The sequence below is a fragment of the Monodelphis domestica genome, chromosome 3, assembly GCF_027887165.1.
Source record: "Monodelphis domestica isolate mMonDom1 chromosome 3, mMonDom1.pri, whole genome shotgun sequence".
Classification (NCBI taxonomy): domain Eukaryota; kingdom Metazoa; phylum Chordata; class Mammalia; order Didelphimorphia; family Didelphidae; genus Monodelphis; species Monodelphis domestica.
The window spans coordinates 88478108-88496956 of record NC_077229.1 but is presented as its reverse complement, the minus strand read 5'-3'; the positions used below and the strand labels follow the sequence as shown (position 1 = coordinate 88496956).

The 18849-nt window shown below is 41.9% G+C and overlaps 1 protein-coding gene and 1 pseudogene across 3 annotated transcripts in view; one reads left to right on the top strand and one right to left on the bottom strand.

The window, feature by feature from the left end:
- Positions 1-18849, bottom strand: part of TJP3 (tight junction protein 3) — a 70728-nt gene that overhangs the window by 36745 nt on the left and 15134 nt on the right. The window contains exon 1 of one of the 3 annotated variants that reach the window (XM_007488894.3): positions 9075-9452. The exons of the other annotated variants lie outside the window; for them this stretch is intronic. Within the exon in view, the coding sequence (XP_007488956.2) occupies positions 9075-9095 (21 nt within the window). The 5' untranslated portion in view covers positions 9096-9452. Of the gene's footprint in view, positions 1-9074; positions 9453-18849 lie in introns of those variants that run through there. 3 annotated transcript variants of the gene reach the window in all.
- On the top strand, positions 1176-2413 carry LOC103103734 (acid sphingomyelinase-like phosphodiesterase 3a; annotated as a pseudogene).

Below are 18849 nucleotides of genomic sequence, written 5' to 3'. Positions count from 1 at the left end.
TTCCAACTTCATTGGACATCACTGCCCCTCTCACACTTCCATAAAGCCAAACCGGTCTTCTCTTTTTCTCACCAATGAAACTACATTTCCAATCTCCTTGCCTTTGTATTATCTTACCTCTGAACCTGGCCATTCACTTTCCTCTCACCTCCTGTTCAAAAAATCTCTCTCTTCCTTAAGATTCAGCTCAGAAACTATCATCTGCATGGATCCTTTCCTGATTCCAACCGCTAGTGGCTTCTCTCCCAAACTACTATTACTTTGTATGGATTTATATTTATCCACTTTCTATATATTTCTATACAATCAATTCTGCTTTAATGCCTGTCTTGGAAATGGGAAATAGTTTTTGCAATTGATACCTTAGGCAACAATTTGAGCATCACTTGGTTTTTTAGTTTACTTATGTAATTTTGGGGCAGCTAGGTGGCACAGTGGATAGAGTGCCCAACCTGGAGTAAGGAAAACCTGAGTTCAAATATAGTCTTACATGTGTGATCCTGGGCAAGTCATTTAACCTTGTTTGTCTCTGTTTCTTTATCTGTCAAATGAGCTAGAGAAGGAAATGACAAATCATTCTAGTGTCTCTGTCCAAGAAAATCCCAAATGGAATCGCAAAAAGTCAGACATGACTAAAACAAAAACAAAAACCAACAACAATTTTATACTAAGAGACAAGAGGGACATCAAGAGAGCAAGAAGTCACATCCATCCCCAGCTGATGTTATGATTTTCTCTCCGATTTCAGATGACCCTCATTCCATACCATTTCACAATGACTCACACGCCCAATTCCACAGATTTCAGGTTTCTTCAAGGTAAAATGCCATGTTTAGAATTTGCAAGATCTAGCTTGTAGGAACTGGGGATAGAGAATGCCCCAATAATAATTTAACTTGTATAAAACTGTGCTAAAATTTTAATTGGGGACCTTTCTCTTTCTTTTTTAAAAAATTCTCACCTTTCGTCTTAGAAATAATACTAAGTAACAGTCCCAAGGAAGAAGTGTATAAAGGGCTAAGTAATTAGGAACAAATGACTTGCCCAGGGTCACACAGCTAGGAAGTGGGTTCCTATGTTTTTAAAAAATGTGTCACCAGCTGACCTTGGGCTCGAGCTTAATCACCCATATTTCACAGCTTCCTGGGCAGGCTCCAAAGCACCTGGCCTGGGCTATGGACCTAAGGGGTATGTTCTCCTGGGCATGCTGCCTGCTGAGCAGCTTGTATGTCTCCTCCGCCCCTGTGGCTGGAATTCAGGACCCTGTGGTGGGACAGTTTTGGCGTGTGACTGACTTACATCTAGACCCTACCTACTATATCACTGAAGACCATAGGAAAGGATGCTCATCATCCCATGGGGCAAATGCTTCCAATCCTCGCTCTTTGGGAGACTTTCCATGTGATTCTTCATACCAACTCATTTTTATCAGCATTTAATTTCATTAAGAGTTTTGGACAAAAGCAGCTTTCATGATATGGACTGGGGAGAACCCTCCTCATGTTCCAGGTAAGGAACTCTCCACGGATGTCATCATAAATGTCATTGGCAATAGGACAACCACAGTCTAAAGCCCTTTTCCCAATTTCCAGGTTTTCCCTGCTTTGGGAAATCATGACCACTGCCCATGTCCAGCAACAAAGTATATGATGCTGTAGCCAACTTCTGGAAACCGGGATTAACTGAGGAAGCCATCCACACTTTGAGGAGAAGTGGCTTTTATTCATAGGCATTCCATCTCTTCTGAACCCTCAGTCCCTCAGGATCATCAGTCTAAACACAAACTTGTACTGTAGCCCCAATACTGTTTCTCTCAACCAGACTGACGCAGCAAATCAGTCTGAGTAGCACTGAATGGCTCTCAGCCAAATAAAGAAAAGGTATCAGTGGGATAGCTACTGTATTCAAGAAATACAACTGCTATGAGAGAATATTATAAGAAGAAACTGATTGGTATTTTCCACAAGTACAGTGATATTATTGCAGGACAATTTTATGGACACACTCAAAGGAAATCCAGTCAGCTCTTGCTGTCACACCAGTGAAAAGAATTCTAGAAAAAACATCAACAACCCTGGAATCAGGCTGTTTCAGTATGATCTTGCTGGATACTTGTCGGTATTATTTAAACCTCACAGAGGCTAACACGAAAGAAGAACCCAGCTGGAAGTTGGAGTACATCCTAACAAAGGCTTATGGGATCGAAGATTTGCCACCCAAAAAATTTATATGGGTTAGTTAGCAATTTATAGTCTTAGATAGCAAACAATTGGTAACATAGTATAAGCATTTCTTTGTGAGTTATAACAGTGACATCATGTGCAGTGGAGATTGTAAGACCTATCATATTTGTGCAATTATGAATCTTGATCAGGAATCATATGCAAATTGCTTCAAACAATATGGCCTTTAGCACATGCAAAAGGTTTGTCTGATTAAATTTAAATGATTAAAATCTCATTGATCTATTTATGAAATTTACAAATTATTGCTAGCTAGATGGAGACCTTTTCCTCTTAATTATGCCCAATTTTGTATATTTCTTTAACATTCCGATTTTTCAATATTGTTAAACAGTGTTTATGGCTTTGGGATGTGAATTCTCATTCCCTTGGCTTTGTTATTATTTCCAGACTAGAGGAACTTGTCATTTATACAGCAAAGCAAATGACCACAACCCAAGTTGAAGCCACAGGACCCATTTTCAGTGTTCTTCAATATGAGCTTTATAAATAATCTTATCATATATAAAAAATAGTTGAAAAACTGGATAATGCAAGATTTGCTTAAACTAGTCTACAAAATGGGAAATGTGAAACTTGTTCTTCTCTTTCCATGCAATTGGCCTTAGGCTATTGGAAAGTTAAATAAATTTTAAAATTACTGTTAGCCAAATGGAGATCTTTTCCTCTTAATTATGCCCAATTCTGCATATTTATTTAACATTTAGGAAAAACCATTGAATCTATTAATGCCAGTTTCTGCATCTGTAACTGAAACCTGATATTTGGGTATGTAATCCAATTCTTCTTACCCTATATGGGAAATAGAGCTATTTGGAGCATTTTTTGTCTTTGGGGATTAAAGGAAAAGAATTTCATCCATGCTTCTTCTACTTCCCACTGCACCCCTACTGTACCAACTCTATGAATGTTAGAATTTGGGGGAAAAAAAGATTTATGAAAGGATCGTATTGTGATATTAATTGGGATCTGATAAGAGAAGTGAAAAATGTGTTCTTATTGTGTGTGTGTGGGTTTATAATTGCCTTTTTGTCTATGTTCTCTTAACTAAACCACAAGTTACTTCCTCATTTAATATCCTCTTCTGCTGAGTAAAGTTATACTCTAAAGGAAATGAGGGTAGGTTAGACCAAGCCAGTAACTTTATACCAGCCAAAAAGAATTATATTCAAGCATCTTTAAAGTCTTGACTTGATGGGTTAAGAAATTTTATAAATACAAGATATTTTTATAGAAAAACAAAATGATTACAATTTAATAGGACTGGGAAAATCAAAGTCCTATGCTGGATACAATGAACATGGAAAACACTATACTTCCTGATCATTAGGTAATGTTTTTGTTTTGCTGTGGGTTTTAAAAGGTTTTTAAAAATGAGTGCTGAAAAAAATATTTTGTATACATACTATGGGAAAAGCACTTGATATGCATCTTCAGCTATAAAAAGTGGCCTTCAGGCTTTGTGCAATATTTCTTTTATTACTAAATATTTTTATTTCCCATAGGAAAATTGGAACATGCAATTTAAATAAATTGTGGAAAACGAGGACCATTTTGTTTAGTACTTAGATAATTTTTGCATTCTCCAGAAGTATTTGGCAATCATAATGCCTATTTTTATTGTCATTTCAGGTTGTGTCCAAATACACAATTATATTATTTTCATAATTAAAAAGTGTCACTATGAAAATATTTGAGCATTGTGTCCTAACTCCATTTCTCCCATAAACCCTGTGGTTTTTGTGAGTGATTTTGCTGGCAGCATCTCTATCCTTACACCAGAATTGCTGGTACTCGTCTTCTCCATTGGGATGTAAACTCATTGTGAGTGAGGATTGTTTCATTCTTCATACTCCCATCTCCTGTGGTTAGGCCAGTTCCTGACACACAGTAGGTACATCATAAATGCCTGGTGACTGAAGATACTATATGTAAAGAGGTCTGCTAATCTTAAACTACTATATGGTTCAATCCACAAGCATTTAAGTGTCCACTGGTCAGTCTGCAAAGGCTACAAAGACTCCAGGGACAGAAAGGGAAAAGACAGTCCCTCTGCTCACCAGAAGCTCAGTCTAACTCTAAATGATCATTCTGGTGCAAATAGCAATAATATGGAAATAGATCTTGATCAATGACATACGTAAAACCCAGTGGAGTTGTGCATTGGCTCTGGTATTGGGGAGAGAGGAGGTGAGGGAAAGAATGAATCATGTAACCATGGAAAAATTTTCTTAATCAATTAAATAAAATTTAAAAAAGGCTCAGTCTGAATTTAAAACATACCCGGAAGAGTTAACAGATAATGACAAAACAAAATTAAAAAATGAAACAATCTCTGCTCTGCAGGTGTTTATATTCTGAAATCTGAGCTATTATTATAGTGTCAGTTGACTACTGAAAAACATCCTGGGGGGCTCCTCCTCGTTTACTACCAAATTAATTCCATGTACCATGGCCTGGCATGGAAGACCTCCTGCAGCCTACAAATTAACTCTGTGAACACGTTATACTCCTGCTCAACAGGGCTTGCTGTTCCTTGATCTCAGGTCTGTTCTCTCCTGGTTCCAGAGCTGTGCCTGGCACTGATTCCCTTTATCTCTGAGTAACTGACATTCTTGAAGTACACAGTCCCTTCACGGATGCTTCCCTCCCTCCCCAAGTGCTTGGGAATCTGCTTGACCCAACTAGTTCATCACTTCTGAACTTGTCTCATAGCAGAGCCAAAAATTTAACCTTATTTTTAAATGGGTGAAGAGCACAGGCAGATAGATTCATTTTTGTAACCATCAAACAAGTCACCCAATAGGGATGGAACAAGGGCTGGTTGAACCCATCTGGGGAAATGGAGAGCCAGAAGGTGGGAGGGGAAAGGGAGCTCTCCTAAGTAGCAGAATCTCACCCTAGGGAGCCCTATTTTTAAAAGAAGTCACTAGAAGGCTCTGGAGAAAGCGGGTGACAGGTGTTTCACTTCTCCCTCCTCCCATGTTCCCGTCCAGGACTCTAGCCACTGAACTCCTGGCTCCTCGTGCCAATCTCTGGGTTGACTTGTCCAGACCTGTTTGCCACCCCCAGGAGACGTCAGCTTGGCTTCCTATTGTGCCAGGTTGGCAGACCTCTTCTGCTTGGCTTCCCTGGCAGGTCCTCACTCTAGCTGGGGAGGGGAAAGAGGTGCCTGTGAATGGCAGAGAAATATATCTCTGAAGTAGGCTGTGGCTGGCGTCATAGGTGATGAAGGGAACAGGAAGAAGGGTGGTACTGAGGTTGAGCCTTAATCATTCCAAGGAAGGGAAGGAGGATGATAGAATGGGAAGAAGAAAACAGTGCAACAGTGCTCAGCTAGAGCAATGACAGCTACACATGGAGAAAAATGGAGGCAAAGATAAAGAAACAATGACAAAGAGAGTAAGGTCCAAAACAGACAAAGGGAGAGGAGACTCAGGCATGGGAGAAAGAAACTTGAGACAGAAAGAGGGGAAAAATAGTTGTTTGATTGAAAGAAAGAAGTATGGGAGTCAAAATGCAAAAGCAAAATATATGACATCACTTATCACATGTATATATAGGGACGTGATTTGGGGTTTAGGCCTTAAAAAAATTGCTCTATGGCAAAAATGAATAATATGGAAATAGGTATCAAGTGACAACATTTGTACAACCCAGTGGAATTGCTTGTCAGCTCTGGGAGCAGGGAGGGAAAGAAAAGGAATCATTTAATGTGGGAAAATATTCTTTAAAATAATTAAAATAAAAAGTTGTTTGTTAAAAAAATAAATGAGAAAGTCACAGAAAAAGAAAAATAGCCAATTTGTGATAGAATGAGAAAGTATACTGGATTTGGAATCAATGGAGCTGGGTTTAAATTCTGTCTCAGCTACTTATTTACATGGGTGATCACTTATTCTTTCTATGCCTTACTAGTAAAATGAGGGGGTTGGGCTAGATTATAAGCAAGATCCCTTCTGGTTTTAAGAGGTATGGCAATAGAGAAAAAAATCTGTAAATGAATAGATAGACAGAAAAATGGAAACCAAGATATAGTATCAGAAAAAATAAATGGTAAAAAATAAAGAGATATGGTGATACTGAGAAAATAAAGAGAGGGAACCTCAAAATATCTCTAATAAGGAAAGTAAGGCAAGTCTAGTTTACTGTGGAGAAAACAGTCTTAGAGAAGTCACGGGATTTTGCCAAGGATTCATAACTAGTAAGTATTACAGAGCCAGCTTTCTTATGCCATCTTATGGCCTCAGAAGTTTCCTGGCTGTGTGACCCTGGGCAAGTCACTTAACTCTAACCAGCAACCCCTTAAGGCTTGGAACTGATACTTACTATTGATTATAAGACAAAAGGTAAGAGGTGGTTGTTTTTTTAAAAGAAGAGCATCTGAGATACAAATCTAGGACCCAACTTAGAAACTGATGCTCTTCTCAATTTAATATATACAGTATCAGAGTTCAAAAGGTCCCAAGGCAGATTTCCAGAGCCAAACCCCTCAATTTACAAATGAGGTAACTGAAATTTAGGAAAGGGAAGTGATGTGCCCAACACACACATTGGCTAAAGAGGACTCTGGACTCTGTTCAGTGGGTTATCCCTGGACTTGAATAATTTTTTCAGTTGTGTTTGACTCTGTGACTCCATTTGGCATTTTCTTCTCAAGAATACTGGAGTGGTTTGCCATTTTCTTCTCCAGTTCATTTTACAGATGAAGAAACTCAGGCAAACATCAGTGACTTGCCCAAGGTTACTCAATAAGTATCTGAAGCTAGATTTGAGATCAGGTCTTCCTAGTTCTAGGGTGGGCACTCTATCCATTGTATTGCTTAGCTGCTTATCCTTGTGTAAAGTAGATTTGTGCGGGTTTGTCTGTTCTCAAGGAGACTTTTGGAACTTCTGAAGTGATTTCATGGAAACTGGACCTTGAATGCAGTGGTTTGAAAAAAATCAGTTCAACTAGGGGGAGAAATATTTTCTGTCTCCCCCCCCCCAAGATGTTGAGTACCCATAGATCTCATGTTCAGTTCTACATCCCTCTTGAGAAGTGACTACTTGGATGCAGAACAGTAGCTAGTAAAGGGTCTCTTCTTTTGGCTTCTTCATATATCTTTTAGATAGAAAGTTCTAGGTGTTCTGGGGATGCACTCCCTGATCCCTAAAGAACTATAATCACTGGCTCAGAAAATGACAATAGTCAGAGCTGGAGAGGTTGTGAAAAGATTGGCACACATTTATTATTGGGGAGCTGAGAATGGGTACAACCTTTCAAGAAAGCAATTTCCAATCAAAGGGCGGAAGGCTGAGATTCCACTGCTAAGTATATGTGTTCCAAATTAGTGATAAATAGAAATACTCCACAGGTACCAAAAAGTGTAATTACAACAGCACCTTTTGCAGGAGAAAGAACTGGAAATAAATCAGTTGGGGTTTAACTAGACAAATTTGTAAAACATGCATGTAATAGAATATTGCTGGACTGTAAGAAAAGACAACCACCAGGAATACTGAGAAACACAGAAAGATTTATATGAACTGATACAAAGTAAGCAGAGTCAGGAAATGAGCTAATAATATACAAATGAGGACAATAATGTAAACCAAACCACAAACAAGTCTGGCCCCAGAGAAGAGGTGGGAAAAGACTTTTGGGGAGGTCCATGAGAGGACTACTACATGTCAGAATTTTTGTATTAACTTTGCTGTTTTTCCTCTTCTTACTAAAAAAAAAAATTCTTTGTTAAAGACTATTCCTCTTTGGGAGGGAGAGGGATACCACGGAAGGGCAGTAGATGTAAAAACAAAAGAAAAAAATAATCTATTTTTGAAAAAAAAATCACTTCTCCCTAAGTTTGAATTTCCTTATAATCAGGGATAATAAAATTACTCACATTCCAATAGAGATTTCTTAACACAAGAGCCGGGCAAAAGGGTAATGTGACTAGGAATGTAAAAGCCCCACAGAACCTGTTATTGTCTTAGAGAAGGTGGATGTGACTTGCCCAAGGTCATAAAATGAATTAATTGGCTAGCCTGGGCCATGGGACTCTAGCCACTCAGGCTGGGCTCTTTCCTTTAACACCAGCTTGCTTTCTTGGATATTTCCTGAAAGTCTAACCTCTCTTTCCTAAGTATTCCTGGAAGCCCAAAATCCTTCCCAAGCGCCCCAACCCACAGCTCTTCCCTTTTCCTCCTTCCCTCCCACCTCTCCCATTGATATTCAACATTAGAATGCAGCTGCCTGGGGAGTGCGAGGCTAGAAAACTGAAAGGGGCAGGACAACAAAGATTAGAGCTTTCCCCTAGGTCAGCCTCAAGCAAACCAAGATCTGATTTTAGGATTTAAGAACTTGGAAAGGGATTTGGAGAACTCAACCTCCTCATTTTACATAAGAGGAAACTGAGGGTCGGGGAAGTAACTAGCCCTAGGAAAAGAGATGGGGGCGGGGGAGACAGGCGATCCACAGGAGGAGATTGGATTAGGAAAGGGGCCAAGAAAGGACAAGTTCGTAAACGTATTCACCAGCTCAGCCATAATTATGTGTCCTCAGGCGATTTCCTTCCTCTCGTTTTACAGCCTCAGTTTCCCTTGTTGTAAAACTGGGCTGGACTACCGAGATGGAGACAATCTCGGTCTTTTCCCGCTCTAACACTTTGGAATTCCTTTTATCGAAGGTGTTTGTTTGCATGTAGTGGGCGAGGAGAGAAAGCTTCTCCAAGAGCACTCTCCCCCGCCCCCAACCTAGGCGAAAGAGTAGCCAAGAGGTCAGATTCTGCACCTCCCCCCCTCCAATGCCCCAAGGGCTCTCCTCTTTTCCCTATCTGGGCAGGCACTCACCTGAAATCTCACCGCCATCATCCACCCAGGCGGTCCTTCAGCTTCCCAGCATGGTGGGTAGCTAGAAGCACTCGAGGATTTCCTTTGGTACCCCAGGAAGCTGTTAACACCGAAGTACTAGGGGAGGACCCAGAGTCCAGGGAGGGAAACTAGGAGTGGAGTCAAAATTTCGTCCCGGTCTCAGGTTTAGCTACACCTGCTCCTCTTCCTCCTCCGCCCCTGGCCGGGCTTACCTTGCCCCGCCCCCAGTAGAAGCCTGGGACACGCCTTCAAGATGGCCAGGGCCCTTCCTCAGCCCCAGGGCCGGCTCCAATTTAGGCACCTGGACTCCTGGCGGACGGAAATTCCAGACCAGGTTTTTCCCTTTGCTGCTGGCCCAGGGCCAGGGGAGGGGGTGGGGCAGAGGAGCCTGGAGAAAGGGTGAGGGCAGGGCAACTGCGAGACCCACCTGGCATTCAGCCTCCTCTGGGAACAGTCTCCCACTAGCCAGGTCTCCCTGGCCCGATGGGAGACCGGAACTCGAGGAATGGGTCATTGCTCTGATGCTAGTCCGGGAGTGGAGAGGGGATGGTTCATCGTCCGGAGTTTTCCACCAGGATCTTATTGGGCCGCCACCCGAGCCTGGGAATCCCAATTTTGAGTTCCATTTGGCTCTGTCGCCTCCTGGATGTTTGACGTCGTGCGAGTCCTTTCTACAGGCTATGCTTTGAATGGCTAGTTTTCCGACAATCTCTTCCATCCTTTCATCTTACAAATGGGGAAACTGAGGTCTAGGGAGAAGTGACTAGCTCCTTGTGCTGGTAATGAACCAACATTATCTCTTCCTTGCTTCTTACCAACATCCTTAAACAGTTTCACTTTGCCCTCTTATCTCCCCATCCCATCTTTCTCAACCCTTTGGGTTCAGCCTTCTAACATCGTTCAACTGAAAATGCTCTCCAGGACTCCAATCAACGAGCATTTTATTTATTCCTTGTTGTTCAGCCGTGTTGGTTTCTTCATGACTGCATCTGTTCTGATTTGTTTTTGTTTTATTTGGCAGAGATGTTGAAGTGGTTTGCCATTTCCTCCTCCAGCTAGTCTTACAGGTGTGGAAACTGAAGCAAACAGGTTTAAATGACTTGCCCAGGATCACCAGTCTAGGGCTAGATTTGAATTCAAGACTTCCTGACTCCTGGAGGGAGCCTAGTGAGCTTTGCCAAGAAAACCCAAAATTTGGTCATCAAGAGTCCAACAAGACTATAAAAGGATAGAACAACTTCCTGAAGCCAGCCCAGGTGCTCTATTTCACCTAACTGCTATATTTATTGGGGGAGACACAAAGGAAAAAGGAGAACAGCTCAGGCCCCCAAGCACTAGTACCAAAGTGTGGGTGGGTGTGTTAAATCTGGAAAGAAGTGGCACTGGAGCAGTTTTGGACTGAGCTAGGCATTCAAAGAGAGAGAAACTAGAGAAACTTATGTGGTGGAAGTGAGGGTTTGGAGAGCTGGACCTGGAGTCAGGAACACCAGAGTTCAAATCCAGCCTCCAGTCTTTACTATCTTTGAAAGGCTGGGCAAGGCATAACCTCTGCCTCAGTTTCTCATCGGTTTCCCATCCAGCTGAATGGAACTCAAAAGTGGGATTCCCAGGCTCAGGTGGCCACCCAATAAGTTTTCCCAATGGAAAACTCTGGACGATGAACCATTCCCTCTCCACTCCTGGACTAGCATCAGAGCAATGATCCATTCCTCGAGTTCCCATTGGGCCAGGGAGACCTGGCTAGTGGGAGACTGTTCCCAGAGACTGTTCTCGTTGGTAATCTGAGGATAATAATAGTATCTACCTCTCAGGCTTGTTATGAGACAATATTTGTAAAGTGCTTTACCAATCTTAAAGTACTTTATAAAATAACTAGCTATTTTTTTGTAACTTCTGTCAACATGCAATCTAGAAAACCCAAACTTGTAGCCTAGTAAAATCTGATGAACCCCAAATTTTAGGACTAGATTGTAAACTGGAGATCCCAAAGCTTGTACTTGTCCCATGTTCCAGAGAGAATCCACCCTGAAGGGAATCTTAGGCTAGCAGTTTCAGACTGAATAATGGACCCTAATGACAATCCCCATCAGGTGGGGCCAAGTCCAAGCCAAGTAACTCTTTTGCACATTAGGCATCCTGTCAGTCTCATAAGCTGAAGGTCTTGGGTTGGATCCTGGAAAGGAGGGTGTGATCCTGTGGGAGAAGCTTCTGGACACAAGAATCACTTGGCTTGGGCTTAGCCTCCACCTCTAGTGGATTGTCTTTTACCTCAAGACCCATTATTCAGTCTGAAATTGCTAGCCTGAGATCCCCTTCAGGGTGGATTCTCATGAGAACAGGGAATGAGGACAAGCTTTGGGGTCTCCAACTTACAAGCTAATCCTAAAACTTGGGGTTCATCAGATCTTACTAGGCTAAAAGTTTGGGGTTTCTAGATTCCATGTTGACACATCCTATGCCTTACCATCTTCCTAACCCTATTTTTGAGAATTCCCATTTCTCCATCCCTCAGGACTTTCTCAGCCTGTCCTGGGTCTGAATTCCCTGTCTTTACTTTCCCATTTTGATCCCATAGATAAACCAGTTCAACCCCAACAGTTGTCTTCTCAGAGACCCTCTGCCTGTTTGTCTTATGACTCTTCAAGCCTTGACAGTTAATAAACATTTATTAAGCACTTACTATGTGCCAGACACTGTGTTCAGTTCTGAGGTTAAAAAGACAATCCCTGTCCTCTACTAGGAGTTTACAATCAAATGTGGGAGACAACAAGCAAACAGATTGTACCTATATATAGGATAACAAACTATATGATCTGTAGTAAATAGTGAATAGAAAGAATTGGGACATTGGAGAAAGCCTCCTATAGAGGGTGGGATTTTAGTTAAGACTTGAAGCCAGAAGGTGAAGACAAGGAAGAAGAGTATTCTAGGCATGGGGAACAGCCAATGGCAAAGGAGGCCAATGTCACTAGAGTATGTATGGTAATAAGGTAAGAGATTGGTAGAGAGGAGCCAGACTATGAATATGAATATCAAATAGGATTTTGCATTTGATCCCAGAGGATTAACAAGTTTCTAAAGACTTTTGTGATATTTATAATTGCTTTAGAACATCAAGGGTGTATGGGGGTGCTCAGGGAGGAGTAATATCTTTGGTATGGAGGGCTTGTCGTGCCCTCCTAGGGCAGCTCTCCAGCCTCTGACCCCCACCTGACACCCAGCTCTCACTTGTGGCTCCCAGTAGCTGCTAGCATGCTGCAGCGGCCACACCCCAGGCAAAGGCTTCGACAGGCCGGCTAAACCTTGTGAGGGTAGCCATCGGGTCGTTGTGGATCCCTGGTGAACCAGGGCTTTGCTCACCCAGCATGTGAAGACTGCTTTGGCGGAACAGACAGAAGAAACCAACAAGAAGGTTCAACGGCTGAAATGGCGACACAGCAAAGCACTGTGGAGTGCTTAGGGCGTGTTGGAGCACAAAAGACAACACGGCCATCCAATGCAGCTGAGGAAGCCTCCAGGTGTAACGATTTTTCATGCCACTGGATCCAGGCTTCCAACACCGAGAGAGTGGGACTGTCTCTGTGCATCGACTTTTCCACTTAAATCTTCATGCACAAGTGTCTTTGTGCACAAAAACGCACAAAGAAATTCGTCATCCTCGGTTACCGAGAGACTACTACCACTACCACAGAACATCAAGATTATGGAATAGTGACAGATACCTACTTTGCAATGCTCCTGCCCTAAGAGATCAGCTCTGAAGAGAGTCCATGCTTTCCCTTTATCTTATGAGTCCCAACCAGATGTGCATTCTAAAACACTGACAGCATAGTTCTTATACTGGGCAGAAGTTTTTTTCCATGTTGCCCAGTCAAAGAGAACACCACCTCCCCTTTGCCTTGAAATACTCTATGTCTATACCTCCTGTCTCTTGGGTGGGTAGGGGACATTGGGTCTATCCAACTGCCCCTCTCATAGGTGTGTTTTTGAATGATCTCAATCTTTGCTACAGAGCTTTATGCTTATTTAGTTTTAAGGTAGACAAATCTGTTTATAAAATATAAAGAAAGGGGGGGGGGCAGCTGGGTAGCTCAGTGGATTTAGAGCCAGGCCTAGAGATGGGAGGTCCTAGGTTCAAATCTGGCCTCAGCTACTTCCTAGCTGTGTGACCCTGGGCAAGTCACTTGACCCCCATTGCCTATCCCTTACCACTCTTCTGCCTTGGAGCCAATACACAGTATTGACTCCAAGATGGAAGGTAAGGGTTTAAAAAAAAAAAATATATATATATATATATATATAAAGGAGTTTTCCTTACAACGATGTATGAATTAAGTTCCTTAATCAGTTTGACAGTATTATAGGACCTTAACCTTTGGATAAAGGCAAATCTCTTGTGATTGGCAGGAGAGAATCAATTATGTCCCTTGGTCTATTAGGTCATTCAGCAGTTGGGGGGAGGAAAGGTTAGCGTTTAAGGTCAGTTCCAGTTTTGGCAACAGCTGTGGAAGGAAACCCTTGTGCCTGTGCCAGAGGACAGCAATGGGGAGGGAATATTTGTGTCATCAGAGATGCTGAATCAGTAGTAGATACCACCTCCATTAGCCTCCTCTCTCCTTTGAATGGAGGGCAGATTACCAAACTCCACCCAATGCCTTCCTTTAGAGAGGACAGAAACTGGACTCCACTTGTAGCTGCCTAGTTTTCACTCCACACAACAGGATGTCCTAGAGCCAGGTAGCTCCTGATGTCCCATCCCTCTCCTAGCTTTCTGGTCTCTTTTTGCGTGTTGTTTTCCCTTCTCAAAATAAGCTCTTTGAGGGCACGGGCTAGTTTCCTTTTTGTAATTGTATTCCCCCCCCAAACCACTCCACTCCAGGGCAAAGGCAGAGATGAAAATGGAGTGGTCATGTGTGGCTGTCTCAAAGAATCCATGGCCAGCTGGATAGAGTATCTTCTACTAGTCCCTAGCTCTGATAACATAGCAACTGTTTATCTATAGCCACATCTGTCTGGAAAATGTGTTTCTGACCCTCCAGTGGAAGCTCAAATGAGAAAAGTAGTGCTGGATACAAAAGGATTGCAGTTGGGTACTAGGCACACTCACTCACTGGAAATTTCACTTTTTGTGTGTTGGAGACACACACACACCACACACATACACAAAAAAACAGGTCAGAATGGTAGCCCAGAGAGATAATGAGTACCTTAAGTATAGAGCTGCTTAAAGGAAAGCTAATGAGATCACCAAGAAAAAGAGGGCAGAATGAGTCTTTTCTCAGCAATTATTCTTTTAAAAAAAAATCCTACCTTCTGTCTTATAAATCAATACTAAAGGGGCCAGTTGGGTGGCTCAGTGGATGGAGAGCCAGGCCCAGAGACCGGAGGTCCTGGGTTCATATCTGGCTTTGGACAATTCCTTGCTGTTTGACCCTGGGCAAGTCACTTAACCCCCATAGCCTAGCCCTTATCCCTCTTCTGCTTTGCAACCAATACACAGTATTGATATTAAGATGGAAGGTAAAGGTTTAAAACAAATCAATATTAAGTATTGCTTCCTAGGCAGAAGAGGGGTAAGGGCTAGGCAGTAGAACTTTTTAAGTCCCAATGGACTGGTCCAGGGTCACACAACTAGGAAGTGTCTGAGGTCAAGTTTGAAGCCAGGTCCTTTCAACCTGGGGCCTGGCCCTCTATCCACTGAGCCAACCTAGCTATCCCTACTCCTTATTCTTCTTTTTAAACCATGTAGAATTTATTTCATGGTACAAGATGCCCCTCCTTCTGGATACTCTCTTCTCCTTGAGATTTCATGATACTGTTGTTCTCTCTTGGTTTTACTCTTACCCGTCTGGCTCTACTGTCCAGTCTCCCTCTCCCTACTATCATTTCTGTCTCTCCCTTGGCATCTTCTCTCTCTCTCCACCATGGCTGCAACCCAAAGTTCTGTATAGTATCACCAACTGTCTAATGAACATTCCTAAGTGGAAGTCCTGAAGAGACAGGGACTGAATGCATGATTTCACTGGCATAGGGAAATCCGAGGTGAAAGGAACTCCCTCTAATAATTCAAGTTATCCCTTTCTCTGCAAATGGTCTTTAGAGAATTTCCTAGATCACTGAGGGATTAAAAATGGCTCATCCAGTGTCAAACAATTAGCCTATGTCAGAAGTGGGACTTGACTCCAGGTCTTGTGTAATTAGTAAATCTTGTACCCTTGGATTTCATCTCCCAGCATCCCTTTCGTCTTCACGTTTACATTTGTTACATATATGTGTATAGTTGGATGCCCCCCCTTTCTTTTCCCTGCACATGCAGCTGGGTGAGCTCTGTTTCTCTATCCTTTTATTTTCCTTTTTGCTTCAAGTTATTATTAATAAATCTTATTTAATATAATACTTGGTGTATTTTGGATATTAATTTTTAATCTACATAGTCTCTAGGTTTTCTAATTGTAACTATCCATAATTTAACTCTTCTCCTCCCCTCCCCAAATGCTTTTCCCAACTTCCTTAGTCTTATCAAGGCCCCCTGGTTCAGAGTTGCAACCTCAGAATCATCTGTGCCTCTCCCCTCTCTCTTCTTTAATTAACCCTCACATCCAATCAGTAACCAAGTCTTTGCAGTTCTAGCTCAACAGTATCACAGAACCTCATCATATAATCTCTCATCTGGTTCTAGCAATAGCCTATGGATTGGCCCCCAGCCTCAAATCTCCCCGGAAGCTGCTAGATAGGATAGGGCCTGCTCAAGTATAGGGCCAACCCCATACCGACATCTTTTCCTTGCTCCAGCAGCACGGCTCTCTATGGGCTAAAATCCAAACTTCTGATTTGGCATTTAAAGCCCTTCACCATCTGGCACCAGCCTGCCTTTCTAGGTTTACTGGGCACTTTCCTCTTTTAGAGGCTCCATGTTCCAGACAAATGAGCCAACTAGCGGAATGCCAAGATGTTCCCCCTTCCTTCTGTGGCTTTGCTTCAAAGGCTGGGGGAGGGTGCCAAGCCCTGCACTGTATTCTTTCTCTTCAAATGTACTCAGAATCCCCAGCTTCCTTCAAGGCTCAGCAGAAGGATTTCTCCTGATTCCCCAATTTCCAGTGCTCCACCCAGCTGAAATTACTTTGCAAATGTTTTTTATCTACTTATCTATGCATTTATTTCTCACTCCAATAGGACTTGTATACAGACTGTAGAATGTAAACAATAGAATAATAGATAATAAGTGTATAATAGAAAATAGAATCTAGGAGAATGTAAACTCCTTGAGGACAGGGACCAGTTCATTTTTTGTTTTGGTGTTCCCTGGGTCTTGCTTACTGCCTGGGCTTAATAAATGTTCTTGGAATGGAGACTTGAGAGGCCAAAGCATCCAAGACTAAAAAGTTTTGACCAAGGCAAGAGTTTAAAAAAAATTAAGTGAACAAGTAACTTTTGTAACTGAAGATGGAAAACTGTCCTGTGCTACTCCCATCCCATGCCAGGCCACACAGAGGACCAGAGGAAAGGCATGGAGACCCAAGGAGCAGTCCTGTAATGTCCACAGAGGATCCAGAGGATTTTGACAGAAGACACACTTCCTAACTGTGTGTCTCTGGGCAAGTCATTTAACCTCAGTTTCCTAGACTTTACTGTTCTTCTGCCTTGGAATCACACTTAGTATTGATTCCAAGATGGAAGGTATGGGTTTAAAAAAATGCTTGTGGAATGAATGGAACCAAATCCTAGCTCTTGGTTCAGACCTTTTCCCACAATACCTCACAGCTTCCTCTCTACAAAAGGTGAGAAATGATTCCTTACTTCTCTTCCCAAGAAGTTAGTTAGAAGATTGCCAAAGAGAATGAATGGAAAATAGTTTGGGAAAGTATAAAGAATTCTATACATTCCTGGTTTCCAGGGAGTTTGCTATGCCATTCATGCCTTGCAACTGCAGTGGGGTACAGTGGCACCAAGACAAGCTTTTGTGTGAGAGAGCCCTGTTTGAATTGGGATTCTGTCATTTCCTAGCTGCAACATTGGGCAAATCACCTCATCTCTGTGAGGCTTAGTTCTCTATACAAAATGGAGATAATAGTTGCATTACTTCCCTTGAAAGGCTACACTGAGGGAAAAAAATGAAATAATATAGGTGGAAGGGCTATACAAACACAAACTGTCATTTCAAACAGTATTATTTCCTAGGAGACTCACCAGAGCTGGCCCTGGGTCAGTTTCCCTTAATTCCCTCCCTATAGGTCTCCCTCTAGCTGAATTCAGAATCACAGACTGAGTATCGGAAGGGACTCCAGGGACTAGCTAGATCATACAGGAAAAGAATCCCTGGACAGGTTTCCATAATGTACATGTTGAGTCATTAGAATTGACCAACCAAACATCCTGTTTCTGAAGCCACAGTGAAAAATCCCCTCAGAGCTGAGTTAGATCAGGGTTAGGTAATCTGTTCCTTCAAAGAGCAGCTCAAGCCCTACCTCTTTTTGGATACTCTAAAAACCCTATGAACTATAAACTAAGTTATGTGGCTGGGGGAGAAAAGAATTTGGGAGGGCATAATCCATGACTTCAAATATTAGTACAAAATGTTAGACATGAAAATGATTTGGTCCTGGAACAGAGTAAAGTAGATCAGGGATAGCAAGGTGGCTCGGTGGATAGAGAACCAGGTCTAAAGATGGGAGGTTTGGGGTTCAAATGGCCTCAGACACATCCTCGCTGTGTGACCTTGGGTAAGTCACTTAACCCCAATTGTCTAGCCCTTCCCAGTCTTCTGCCTTAGAACTGATATTTAATATCAGACAGAAGGTAAGAGTTTAAAACAAATAGGAAAGTTGATTGATCACATTCATGTCTTTATCTCTCCTCACTTAGTCACCACCTTAGTTAAGACTCTGACTACTTCTTGTCTGGAGTGTTCCAACAGATTTTCTGCCTCAAGTCTCTTCCCTTTCCAATTCAGCATCCAATGTATCTGATAAATTGATATAGTCTGATTATGAAACTCCTCTGCTCAAGATGCTTTCATAGTTGCCCATTTTTCCTAGGATAAAATATTCTTCTGGAATTTATTTTCCTTTATAATCTAGCTCTAGCTTATTGCTCTAGACTGATTTCAGTTTTATTACCCCTCAGAACTCTACCCTCCAATTAAACTGCTCTATTTGGCTGTTCTCTGTATACAATATAGCATCTCTTCATATTTTATATATTTATTTGTCTAGGTACCTGCTGTTTCTCCTAAGATGAATAATTTTTTTGAAAACAAGGAGGTCTCTTTTTAAAAATCTCTCAGTACCTACCATGGTGCCTGGCACAGAACATGCATTTAATCAATACTTATTGAATCGAATCAGGGGAATAGACTAGATGAAGCCAAATTTAAAAGGAAATAAGCATAGAAGTCCAGTGTTCAATGAGTCCAAGAGTACAACCTACTAGGAGAAGAATTCCCAATATGAGAAGACTTTTTGGGAATCTGGCAGAAAATTGGTTTAGACAGCATCTTGTACAATATACTAGAATAATTCCAAATTGATACCTGGCCTAAATAGAAGAGGTCACACAATTTTAAAAAATGAAAGGAAAATGGAAGGAGTTATCATTCAGATGTTTGGCTATGAGGAGAATTCTTCATCAAACAATAGATAGATGATTTCATGAAAAATATATTAAATGCTTTTGGTTTTGAGGGCACAGAGTGCTAAAACCTGTGGTCAGGAAGACCCGAGTTGAAATCTTAGTTCAGACACTTACTTGTGTGACT